General features: G+C 42.4%; 1 protein-coding gene and 1 non-coding gene across 2 annotated transcripts in view; one reads left to right on the plus strand and one right to left on the minus strand.

Moving 5' to 3' along the window:
* Nucleotides 1–6754, minus strand: part of Rrp46 (exosome complex component Rrp46) — a 40643-nt gene extending 33889 nt beyond the window's left edge. Inside the window, exons 1-3 of the mRNA XM_067144631.2 lie at nt 6492–6754; nt 3219–3332; nt 2728–2849 (exon numbers count right to left, since the gene is read on the minus strand). Coding sequence (XP_067000732.1) covers nt 2728–2849; nt 3219–3332; nt 6492–6615 — 360 coding nt within the window. The 5' untranslated portion in view covers nt 6616–6754. The remainder of the gene's footprint in view (nt 1–2727; nt 2850–3218; nt 3333–6491) is intronic.
* A 3921-nt stretch (nt 6755–10675) lies between these two features.
* On the plus strand, nt 10676–10767 carry TRNAY-GUA (transfer RNA tyrosine (anticodon GUA)). The gene is given in 2 exon segments: nt 10676–10712; nt 10732–10767. It is a non-coding gene; the product is annotated as a tRNA-Tyr (tRNA).
* Nucleotides 10768–13416: the final 2649 nt, after the last annotated feature.

Genomic DNA, 13416 nt, shown 5'->3' on the forward strand with positions numbered 1-13416 from the left:
TGCGTGGGTCAGACACAAAATGATTCATCTATTTGTGCGACGTCATCAGAGCTGCAGTAGGCCTACGCTATGGAGGCAGGGCATTTTCTAACTCGAAACACAGATGTACCGCATGATTTTGACGCGTTTTCATTGCATGAGTCGTACACACAAAACTATTCACAAATTTGTGTGATATCAGAGCTGCAGTAAGGCTTGTGTCCGCTTCGAAGCGTAATCGTTGTTCTTCTCTGACGAATTACAGTGGGGGGATTCTTGTATGCAAGATTTATATTTTTCATTTTCTTCGCCTCGAAAAGCCAAGGGGGGTCTAATATGCAAGTAAATATGGTAATTTAACATGCAATACAGATCCTAAAAGTAAACATTCAAAGAAGTAGCAGGGCAGTTCATGGAATAATTTCATATCAAGACACATTATCTGACCTATTTATAACAAATGCTATAGAGCAGCATGTGTCCTCTAGTAGGCTACATAATTAAGTTTTTAGTTCCAGTCTTAAAATGCTTCCAACATTATCAGAGGCGAAATGTTACAAAGACCATCTGTGGTAACTTTTGGCTATCATTTATATGTCCATTATTCCTCGTAACATGAATACAAGATATAGGAACTCATTACTCACTAAAATAGCCTGATTTCTACAGACAGGTACAAAACATGGACTTGGTCCTGAGTGTTAAAAAGATAAAACTACCCATTATTAACACAAGTTGTGGTAAATTACAAGACTATTTCTGAAACTATAAAATTGAAAACTCTTTTGTGGCCAAAGTCAATTGCGGCAGTGAATGAGAGAGTGAGCTATGCAAGAATTAGATGGAACTGAGATATTTTAAGTTTTGTGTTTACAGGATGTAATTCCATAATTTAACCATCTACCCTTTTCACCTGCAAACAAAATAACATTGCATTAAAATAGATTAATCTGCTCTGTAATGTTAGCCCTTTTTATTTTTTTGCCACAAAGTTCTTTTTCCTCCAACTAATTTACGATATTACATGGAAAAAAGCATAATTCCAACTTTCTGCCCGTCTATCCACTTTCCTACGAATCTAACTCAGTATTTACTTTTATTTTTTTTGCTAGTGGCCTTACGTTCACTGACACAGATAGGTCTTATGGCAATGATGGGATAGGAAAGGCCTAGGAGTTGGAAGGAAGCGGCCGTGGCCTTAATTAATGAATTAATTAATTAATTTACCTGGTGTGAAAATGGGAAGAAACAGAAAACCATCTTCAGGGCTGCCGACAGTGGGATTCCAGCCCACTATCTCCCAGATGCAAGCTCACAACCGTCCGCCCCTAACCTCATGACCAACTCGCCCGGTTAACTCAGTACTTATCAAAAAATCACCTTTATTACCTGATTACTATAGATCTCTTGTTCTTGTACAGAAGGTATTTAGATCTTCAATTAAATCAAAGACTGCAAACTAATGCCATGGTAAACAAGATATTTCAGTACCTTCAGTTATCAGCATTTTCCCTGACATTCTCAGTTGTACATGAGACATACAGCTGGAGTGCATGGTATATAGCATGCTGATTTTGAGGTATATACAGTAGAAGAGACCTCATATCCTTATATTTAGCTTTATTAATTTTTCTTCCTGTAAGATGGGAAATTTTCACAGAATATGTGAAGATGTGCCTTCTTGAATTGTAATTAATTCTTTTCTCTGAAGAAATGCTACTGCATTTTTGCCAACATCAGTTCAAATAAAAAACATTTTGTGCATTATAAGCATCAGTTTTATAGAATACACAATACATGAAAAATCCACAGCCTGTTTCCAGTCATTCGACAGGGTCAGGAATAGAATGAATGAAGCCCTCATCTAGCGGCGAGGATAGGAAATGTGCCGGCTGCCGAAGCCTGTCGCACTCTTCTGGGGCAATGATTAATGAAGTATTGATGAAATGAAATGATAATGGAAAGTGTTACTGGAATGAAAGATGACAGGGAAAACCAGAGTATCCAAAGAAAAACCTATCCTGCCTCTGCTTTGTCCAGCACAAATCTCACATGGAGCGACTAGGATTTGAACCACAGTATCTAGCGGCGGGAGGCTGGCGTGCTACCGCCTGAGCCATGGAGGCTTCAGAATACACAATATATATATTTTATTATTAATACAACTTCCCCCATGATGAGGCTGCCACATTCTTTTTTTCAGTTTACATAAGTTTGTTGTCTTTACACCAGCTCACATTAGCTAGCACTGATTGCACGCTGCACTTATAGTCAACACTTTCCTGTTTTGCAGGAACCACCTTGTTCGTTTTATCACTGATATCATCTAATCGTCAGTTTCTACACAAGCCCTCCCCCCCCCCCCCCCTCTTATCTACATTAATTTCTAACTTCTTTCACAATTATTCACTCGTACTTCCCCTTCACGGTCTGTCATGTTGTACATAACTAATGTGCTTGAGAATAGGCGCAGCTATTGGCCAGCTTGTGTAGCCGACAGCCAGCATACATCATGATCGCTTCTATCTGCTTGGCATAGCTCACTGTCTTAAAACATAAACGTGAAATTAGCAATTTGAAAAAAGTAAGTTCTTCAAAAAAGGAGGGAAGAAGCCTACATATGTGTTTGATATTTTACACACTGAAAGATGAACGTATGCCCTACACGAGGGTAGCAATAACTCAAATTTACCAAATCCTCGGTTCTCTCTCACTCACTGCCTCAATTTTAAACTGAAACATACTTACACCTCCAGAGTCTTGCATTTCTTGTACAATCACAGATATTGCAGTTCGAGGATACAATGTTGAAAGAAGTGCTGTTTCACAAGTGTTCCGAATTAAACATTCTCGCATCCTCTCGGCAACACCTTAAAGAAATTAGCTTTAAAATTAAATACAGTAGATATAACATATTTCAAGACAGTAATGAAATCAAGTGGGAGTGTGAGAATACTTTGCTTCTTTATTGTTACTGTGGAAGTGGTCATTTGGTTTGAAGCAAGTATCTTAGAATGTTTGGAAGTAGAAACATATCACTGAATTACCAAGGAAACGCCATCAAAAATATTTTCTTACCTAAGCTACGAGAGCAATTTTGTAATTTGACATTTAAACATTCCTTTCTTTTAAAAACAAAACTATCATTTTTTAACCTTTTGCCCCTCCCAAATATTTTGTACATTTGACCCTGTTTACAAGAAACATTGTATTCATTACAAAATTTAAGATTAACTTACTTGGCTGTCCTGTTTTGGGCCGATAGAATATTTCAACACTGGCTCTATCAATCAGGATCCTCTGTGGTTTTACTTCAACTGGTCCATAAACAGCTGCAATAATAGCTGTGTTGCCTGAAATCAACCACATCAATATTCAACAAAATATAATTTCATCGCTATAAGCTGAAGTCCTTAGTTTTCAACTTTTTGCCCTGTTGAGAAAGTCAGCAAAGGTATAGAATTCCCCATCCACCAGGACTGGTAGAGCATGCTGTACATGACAAAACTCTCTTCTTCCTTTGATTACCAAATGTTTACTAAACTCTCAAAAGATGAAGGCCTATATTAATTATGGGTCTGCACACATCTTGGTTGGTGACAAAACCCATTGGTTTAACACGTTGGGGGTGCATAGCATTAAGTCTCTCGAAGAGAGTGAGTCCCCACTACTGTTTCGTGTCAGACCATTGTCCTACAGCAAAATATTTTTTATTGTTTGGTAGCCAGTAATGAAATCTATCGGCTGAATTCTGGGGGTGACACCACGTTTATAAAATTTCAGCAAATGGCACTCGGGACGTATCAAAATGTTTTGCAACTTCTGATATTTTGCAGTAATTATGTACTGTAAATATAATTCTGGTGTCCGGCTCCATGGCTAAATGGTTAGCGTGCTGGCCTTTGGTCACAGGGCTTCCGGGTTCGATTCCTGGCAGGGTCGGGAATTTTAACCATAATCGGTTAATTACGCTGGGTGTATGTGTCGTCTTCATCATAATTTCATCCTCATCAAGACGCGCAGGTCGCCTACGGGTGTCAAATCGAAAGACCTGCACTTGGCGAGCCGAACATGTCCTCGCACACTCCCGGCACTAAAAGCCAAACGCCATTTTGTTTCTAATTCTGGTGCAGGTTGGTGGATCCTAAGGCTTGGCAATGAACACATCTCTCTTTTCTGCTAGCCTACATGTTAAATTATCCAAGATAAGATTTCTACAAATCACATAACTAAACTGTGTACTTCATACTGAGAGGGAATTGTACATCTTTACTGGGAAATGTATTAATATTCACTTTTCTATTTAGGCCTACCAAGTTAGCATTAATGAGTTATGAGTATTTTACAATGCTTAGTAAAGCTAAAGGTTCCACCTATTCAATACGTTATCGTAATGGTCTATTTAGAACATCACATATTTATTTAACTTATCATAAAATACATCTTTGGTACCGGTTTCGGCAATCCACTATGCCATCATCAGCCATTGAGTTTTTTACGGCAACTCTCATACAGGAGTACACATTAAGAGATCCATGCAGATGAATGATAAATCAAGGGGGTGTTCGGACAAGGAGGTACTCCGTCAAGCGAGGAAATTATGTTAAGTCTTAACCCTCGCAAAACACAGGAAAGGAGCCGATTTTAGTCACATCTGCTGACAAGACAAATACAGCCTGTTACAAAGTATCACAGAAACCAAGACGAAAGGGAAACAGGGATGTAGGCAGAGAAGATTATACTGGTCGTGGAACCTCCAACAAGTGGCTGTGAGGTTTGGGTCACGCAGAGATCAGTTTGCTTGCAATCAGAAGATAGTGGGTTCGAACCTCACTGTCAGCAGCTCTGAAGATGGTTTTCCGTGGTTTCCCATTTTCACACCAGGCAAATGCAGGGGCTGTACCTTAATTAAGGCTACAGCCTCCTCCATCATTACTTTACTTCTCGCAGCCCAGCACTCGCTACATTCAGCTGCGCGCGGAATGACTGTCGTTTGTTTACACGCTCGCGGCCTTCTCGGGAAGGATGTTGTGAAGCTATGCTAATAGCTGTCAACCTCTGTACTGAGGAACTAATGAGTGAGGTGCTTCGATAGCTGGTGGTGGTGATTATTGTTACGTGATTGGTCTGGACGGTTAGGATTCTTGCCGTGGACACGATGATTGGTCTGGACGGTTAGGATTCTTGCCGTGGACAAGACCATTGGTCTGGACAGTTAGGATTCTTGCCGTGGACAAGACCATTGGTCTGGATGGTTAGAAGCCGCGAAGCGGCCCTAGGCCTCTAGTTTCATGTGGAAACACGATTGGTCTGGACTGGTTCTTGCCGTGCAGACGGTTGGCATAAGACCTGGACAAGACCATTGGTCTGACTGGTTCTTGCCATGCGGACGGTTAGGATAGGATCTGGACAAGACCATTGGTCCGGACGGTTAAAGCCGCATTGTTATTTTAAATGGTGTTTTTTTGTTTGTGCTTTTATGCAGCCGAGGTTGGTAACACAATGTATTTATCAGCATTGATGGCAATGACGTCACATTCCATTCACCATGACCAATGAGAATGCAAGAAACTACTTTAGCCATGGACGATGGCGGCTACTGCTCTTTATTAGGTTATAAAAGTAAATATACTTCTTGGGGCGGGCTGGTGGGTTCCTAGACATAGCAATGAACACATCTCTCCTCTAAAAGGAATTTGCATTATTTTCACTTCCTTATGTTATAAACGTTGGGCTGCGGGATGTAAAGTTATACTCCTCCTCCTTCCCACTCCTAGTACTTTTCCGTCCCATCGTCGCCATAAGACCTTTAAGTGTTGGTGTGAAGTAAAACAAACTGTAACAACAACCACCTCCAACAGTGGTTCGACATCCATGATACGGCAACTCTCATACAGGAAACACAAAACAGGAAAACTTAATCGATGATGGCTGCCAACTTTCCATGAGGAGACAGGATTAGGGAAACAAGAAGTCGTTTCAATATTAAATAATATGTTCTCTAATTGAACATCCAGTTTGTTGTTCTATATGGCCAGAATTAGTGTCCAAACACTATAGGCCTACAACAGATAGCACATGGACAAAGCAAAGCTTAACCATAATCTACGAAGTACTGCAGTTATAGAACATATTATTCATTATGAAACAAAAGGCATCAAGGTTAATTCCATGTCCCTGTTAATATCGTGATATTAGCCATTCGTTACCTTGCCAGTTCTACATACCACAATGGTTTGTATTACTCACGTAAAGAGGTTATGGTCGAATGAAAGGAAATAAAATGAGATAGACCGATAGGCCTAATAGAGAAAAGTGGAAAAGCTCGGTGTCAATAACGATTTTGTAGTGAGAGTTTCACGAACAGAAGCTGAGAAAATCGAATCCGTGGACGAAGTGAACACTTCAAAAGTGTAGCAACCACAGGTTGTCGACGAAGATAAAATACTTTATCGAACAGACAGCATGATATAGTAACATTTACTTATTGTACCACAGACATCTATACTAACCGTGAGTAACCATGGCTGATCCATCGGGTCGGGACAGAATATTTAATTCACACTGAATAGGGCGCAAAATATATTCTTCCAGAACGGGAGCATTTTCTTGTTCCATTCCTTCGGGCACAACCATGTTTGTCTTCAGTGATGAGTAAGCTTCAAAGGTTCCAATACACTACACTTTAAACAAGTTCAACTGCCCTCGCTCTTATGCACTATTCGTATGCACGCTGACACAAGAAAGTAAACGTAAACAAAAACATGCTTGCTGTTCTAGTCACCGCCGTCTCGATCCTCCATAGATACAAAGAATATTATATTCACAGAACAGACCACTCATTCTCAACGAGTTGGAACACGGCCGATTTGATGCGTCGCTCTCGCAGCGAGGGATCCAGTCGGCCGTGGTTAGAGCGAGGCATCAAGTCGGCCGTGGTTAGAACAACAGAGGAACTCTATGCTTCAAAGAGAATGTGTATCCTTGATCTTGATCATCGCCCTCTAATCGCCGCTAATATTAGCGCAGTCATAGTAGACGGCGATGTCTTGATGCTAACATCAGTGCTCCTTGCGGAGGCAAGTTCATAAAGGGCAGCTATGTTTCGACTTGTTGATCTGTGATAATAACGCATCCAGCTACAATATGAATCGCAATATGCAATACCAGAGAAGATGTAGGGCCTATATGAAGTTAAAAATAATAATTCCGTGTGGCTATTACAGTCCAAGACAGAAGCGTAGCCAGGATCGGCCTTTGGGGAAGGGAGTAGGTTAATTAGAACACAATGAAGATGCTTGTGCGTGTACTATATGGTGCACCCATGCGAGACTTGCCATTATAAGATACTGATACAAGTGTGTTATGTTGATATTCATCTTGCAGTACATTACAAAATCTTGCATTCAAATACCAAATAAGAATAATACGATCAAGGTCAACAGTTTTACAACGTTCTGCGTACACTTTAAAATCTAACTTTCGAGGCTTTTTGGAAAATAGATTCAACAGATCTGTTGGTTCTACAGTTATATCTCTGAATTATTGTTTATTGTCAGTTTATGTTCACTTTCTTTTTATAAAGATAGGAGCGCAGCGAGGGATCCAGTAGGCCGTGTTTAGTCGAGCAGCTCGTCTCCTTACGCTCAAGTCTTCCCAGCCCAAAGTTTGCAGCATTCTCGTAACACTACACTTTTGTCGGAAAACACCCAGAACAAGTCATGCTGCTTTTCTTTAGATCTTTTCCAGTTCCCGTATGAAGTAATCCTGCTGTGGGTTTCATACACTGGAATCATAATCTAACTGGGGACTTACCTGATACTTACACGTCCTCTCGTTTACATCCTTATTACAACCCCTAAACGCTCTCCTAACCATAATACATGAAGAGATCTGTAATCATTATTTACAACCTCGTTAATGTTATTACCCCAATGAAGATCTTTCTCAGTTTGAAAGATCTCCTGTGTTGGAAATGTATAAGGGTGGGCGGGCGTCTGCCGTTCATGCGAAACTGCGTGTTAATTTGGTGGAGGATACTGTTGTAGGCCTATTGCATGAAAACTGTTGGATAGAACAAATTACCAGTTCTAGTGCCAAAGGAATTAACCATTTACTATTAAAATCCCATGACTCAGCTGGGAATCCATACTGGGGCTCTGAGATCCGAAGGTCAAGGCATTCAGCCATGGAGTTGGACAGGTTTATGACAATGCTCCCGAATCATCACAGACAACAACAACTCAATCAGCGAATGTCTACGAAGCAAGGTTGATAATTAAATCATAGCAACCTTTAAACGAAGATAATGCCAGTGATGCAGTTTATAGCATGGTTTCCGCGTTTTCCAACATTTAATGGAATATTTGAATGACCAGAACGATAATACCTACCTGTTCGATTTCAACAATTACCGTACTACCTGTATGTGATAAAACTGTTGCTTATCATTTGCATCTTATGGTTATTGCGCCCTTCGGGTCGCCAATATTGTAAATAAAAGGTAAACTATTTATTTTATTCGTTCCATATCTTAACTCACCGGTTCCTTTAATTTCAACTAAATTTCGTGTGTTGAAGGTCGACAATGATTTCATATACCTGTCTAAACTCATCACTTTCAGTTATATCAGAGCAACTCAAAAACCAGTAGACTAACTAAACATAAATTATAGAATTTGATGGTCTTGTCCGCCTCTGTGGTGTAGTGGTTAGCGTGATTAGCTGCCACCCCCGGAGGCCCGGGTTCGATTCCCGGCTCTGCCACGAAATTAGAAAAGTGGTATGAGGGCTGGAACGGGGTCCACTCAGCCTCGGGAGGTCAACTGAGTAGAGGTGGGTTCGATTCCCACCTCAGCCATCCTCGAATGCCGGGATGGTACCTAACATAAGACCACGGCCGCTTCCTTCCCTCTTCCTTGCCTATCCCTCCCAATCTTCCCATCCCTCCAGGCCCCTGTTCAGCATAGCAGGTGAGGCCGCCTGGGCGAGGTACTGGGCGGTAGAGGTGGGATCCCGCGCTGTGTCCGAGGGAAAAGCCGACCCTGGAGGGTAAACAGATGATGATGATGATGATGATGATGATGATGATAATGTTCTTATTAGCGTACGGTAAGGTTTGAATCGTTGAACGACAGAATCACATTCAGATCTCTGACGATCGAGTGAGTAGTGAGATAGATGATGTTTTCCATGGTTTTTCATTTTCACACTAGGCAAATGTTGGGGCTGTACGTTAAGGCCACGGTCGCTTCCATCCCACTCCTATCCCTTTCCTACTGTGTGGGTTCGACGAAAAGCAAAATGTAAAATAAAATTTTAAGAAAAGTATCTCGGACTCAGAATTAGTTGACTTCAGCAACATCTGCAGTAGTCTGCATGGCAAGGAGAATTACGCCTACTACAAATCCACTTGATGATTCACCACCAACACGCTGACAGCCATGCCAGAAACTGAACTCTTATTTTAAACATACAGCGAGAATCAGAAGTATTCGGACGCTTCAGCATTTTCGATATAAAAGGTAGTATTTCCACTCGCACGGGTATAAACGAAAATAAGGTTTAGATATTTTCCAAACCATTGAACGTTCATACATTGCATAAATATGGTGAGCCATGCTGAGGCAAGCCTATACTGAAGTTTCAAACTTCAAACACATCCTGATAAGAACGACTTTAATATTACTATCACAACCCAAAACGTCAATCTAATACTGTCATTCTACAACCGCTAGGGGTACTGAATGTAGTTTTCACGCGTTTTTATCAGAACTGTCTTGTCTTGGCCTCAGTGATGTAGTACCGTACCTATCTTTATATCTTTGCTTTTACTACAGTAAGGCCTCCTGTGGGTGGGAGCGGTAGAATAACACCCACGGTATTCCCTGCCTGTCGTAAGAGGCGACTAAAAGGGGCCCCAGGGGCTCTGAACATTGGAGCGTGGATTGGCGATCACGGGTCCCTTAGCTGAGTCCTGGCATTGCTTCCACTTACTTGTGCCAGGCTCCTCACTTTCACCTATCCTATCCGACCTCCCTTGGACAACTCTTGTTCTTTTTAGACCCCGACGGTATTAGAGCACTCGAGGCCTAGGGAGTCTTTCATTTTCACGTCCTTCGTGGCCCTTGTCTTTCTTTGGCCGATACCTTCATTTTTCGAAGTGTCGGATCCTTTCCCTTTTTTTCCCTCTGATTAGTGTTATATAGAGGATGGTTGCCCAGTTGTACTTCCTCTTAAAACCACCACTACGGTAAGGTCTTTGTGGAAATTCATTAACCTACTGTAATGTTTTGTAAGCTTCAAACGATAAGCAGTTGATAAGGCAGGAGACTTTCAAACGAGAGTGGAAGATAATTTTTACTGTCGTACTACAATTTCAATTTTACAACCAAATATCGGAATGGAGCGTCGTCGGGGAGAACCAGTCTCGACAAAACCGACATAACCTCTCACAGTGCATTGCCCACTTCCTTTTGCGTGCTATTTATTCAGAGGGCTGATTAGTTGCTCTCCGTACTTTCCGTACAGCTTGCAGCTGGCCTGGCAAGGAGCGTGTCTCAGAAACTGGCGCATCGTAGCTCGGCCGTGATAATAGTTTGGATGAAGCTAAACTTACATAGCAACGTCCTTGCATTGTCATTTGGATGGAAGAAAGTTGTTATTTAGTGTTTGATATTTTTCCTGTTCGTTAACTCCTCTGGTAGCTCAGTTGGTAGAGCGGTGGACTGTAGTTGGAACCAAATATCAGACATCCATAGGTCGCTGGTTCAAATCCGGCCCGGAGGAAATTTTTTAACACTACGTATTATTGGCATGAGGCATCCTTGAATAGCATTCGTAATGGTTTCAATAAATAATCATTCCTGTAATAAAAATATGCTGCAGAATAACTAAGAAGTACGTTTGTCAACAAGGCCCGCCTGTTACTTGACACTTTAAATGTGATTTTGTCATTGTGACGCTAGGGGTGGGAGATAGTTGGGAGACTTTCTTGCTATTAAATCTACGTATAATAATAGTCGTCCGCCTCTGTGGTGTAGTGGTTAGCGTGATTAGCTGCCACCCCCGGAGGTCCGGGTTCGATTCCCGGCTCTGCCACGACATTTGAAAAGTGGTACGAGGGCCATCCTCGAAGTGGTTTTCCGTGGTTTCCCACTTCACCTCCAGGATGGTACCTAACTTAAGGCCACGGCCGCTTCCTTCCCTCATCCTTGCCTATCCCTTCCAATCTTCCCATCCCCCTACAAGGCCCCTGTTCACCATAGCAGGTGAGGCCGTCTGGGCAAGGTACTGGTCATACTCCCCAGTTGTATCCCCCGACCGAGAGTCTGAAGCTCCAGGACACTGCCCTTGAGTCCGAGGGAAAAGCCGAACCTGGAGGGTAAACAGATGATGATGATGATGATGATAATAATAGTCCGCCTCTGTGATGTAGTGGTTAGTGTGATTAGCTGCCACCCCTGGAGGCCCGGGTTCGTTTCCTGAAAAGTGGTACGAGGGCTGGAACGGGTTCCACTCAACCATGGGAGGTCAATTGAGTAGATTTCCATCTCAGCCATCCTAGAGGTGGTTTTCTGTGGTTTCCCATTTCAAATGGCGGGTTGGTACCTAACTTATGGCCACGGCCGGTTCATTCCTCTTCCTTGTCTATCCCTTCCAAACTTCCCATCGCCATACAATACCCCTGTGAGGCCACCTGGGGAAGGTACTGGTCCTCCAACCACAGTTGTATCCCCCTACCCGAAGTCTCACGCTCCTTCCCGCTGTGCGTGGGGATGGTAGAATAATACCCACGGTATCCCCTACCTGTCGTAAGAGGCGACTAAAAGGCACCCCAGGGGCTCTTAACTTGGGAGCGTGTGTTGGTGACCACGGGTGCCGTAGCTGAGTCCTGGCATTGCTTCCACTTACTTGTGCCAGGCTCCTCACTTTCATCAATCCTACCCGACCTCCCTTGGTCAACTATTGTTCTTTTCCTAACCTGACGGTATTAGAGTTCTATTCCCGGCTCTGCCACGAGATTTGAAAAGTGGTACGAGGGGTGGAACGGGGTCCACTCAGCCTCGGGAGGTCAACTGAGTAGAGGTGGGTTCGATTCCCTCATTGGTCATTGTCTCACTGATCATGATTAAAGATTTTAGATTTAGTTTTCTGTAATAATGCTTGTTTTGCTGAGCGAGTTGGCCGTGTGGTTAGGGTCGGGTAGCTGTGAGCATGTATTCAGGAGATGGTGGGTTCGAATCGCACCGTCGGCGGCCCTGAAAATGGTTGTCCGTGGTTTCCTATTTTCACACCAGGCAAATGCTAGTGCTGTAGGCCTACTTTAACTAAGGCCACGACCACTACCTTCCCAATCCTAACCCTTTCCCATCCTTGCGTCGCCGAAAATCTTCGATGTGTTAGTTCGACATGAAACCACCACCACCACCACTACCCCTCCCCCCACACCCCACCCCCAACATGTAATCTAGTAACGCCATTTTATGAATGGTGGGAAAGTATCGATAGAGTCGATTGGTGTATTGCATTTCAGTGTGTTAGGAAGGTTGATATACGACAGCACCTTCTGGGTCGGCGAGAAAAGCAACGGGCAACTACCTCATACTCAATTTCCCTTGTATACCTTTCCAGTAACAACTAGGCTATCAATGACTGTTGATGGAGGATCTGTTGAGAATCCACCCAGCCTTCACGCTGAAAATTCAACTTACATCAATATAGCTTTTGTAAGTTAAAGTTGAATGCATTTCTATGAACGGCGTTAAATAAATACTGTTCCAAAATTTTATTGAAAATATACGAATAGCAATTTGGCTCGACAACTGTGTAACACCATATTTTGCCTTAGATTAAACTGTAAGCTTGTCTCCCTTCAAGTACTTTGCCGAAAAGTGCTTCTCGGCGCCACAAGTTCCCTTCCTTTGCAATCTGCTGAGAGCTTTATCAGGGTAAGCCGCGTAAGGTTCAGTTTAGTCAATTGTTTACGTGTTTAGTGCTCAGTGTGTTGTTCCAATGCCATTTTCATTACGTAAGCGTGTGTGTATACATAATATCTTCACAAAGTACAGGAAATCTTGTGTGTAAACAGGACGTGAAATTCCGTAATAATGTTTCAAACAGATCCGTGCCTAGCGTCAATACAATAAAAAATCTAGCTAAAAAGTTCAAAGAGACAGGTTCAGTAAATGATAGTAAAAGAAAGTAGAAGGAGACATGTTTTTACAGAAGAGAAACTGGATAAGTATAAATTACTATACTCATTGAGCGAGCGCTGGCCACATTATGGCAAAGTGCTTGGCGGGAGACAGGCTCGCACCACAGGTGACCTGGCAAGTGACAATCCCCGTCATAGATAAAAGAATGTCCCTGTATATACCAGGAAGTCAGGGTTTACAACGTTTTAACGTTTACTAGAGTTCACCAACAAAAAAAAGA

This window comes from Anabrus simplex, chromosome 3 (genome assembly GCF_040414725.1).
Source record: "Anabrus simplex isolate iqAnaSimp1 chromosome 3, ASM4041472v1, whole genome shotgun sequence".
In the NCBI taxonomy this organism is placed as follows: Eukaryota; Metazoa; Arthropoda; class Insecta; order Orthoptera; family Tettigoniidae; genus Anabrus; species Anabrus simplex.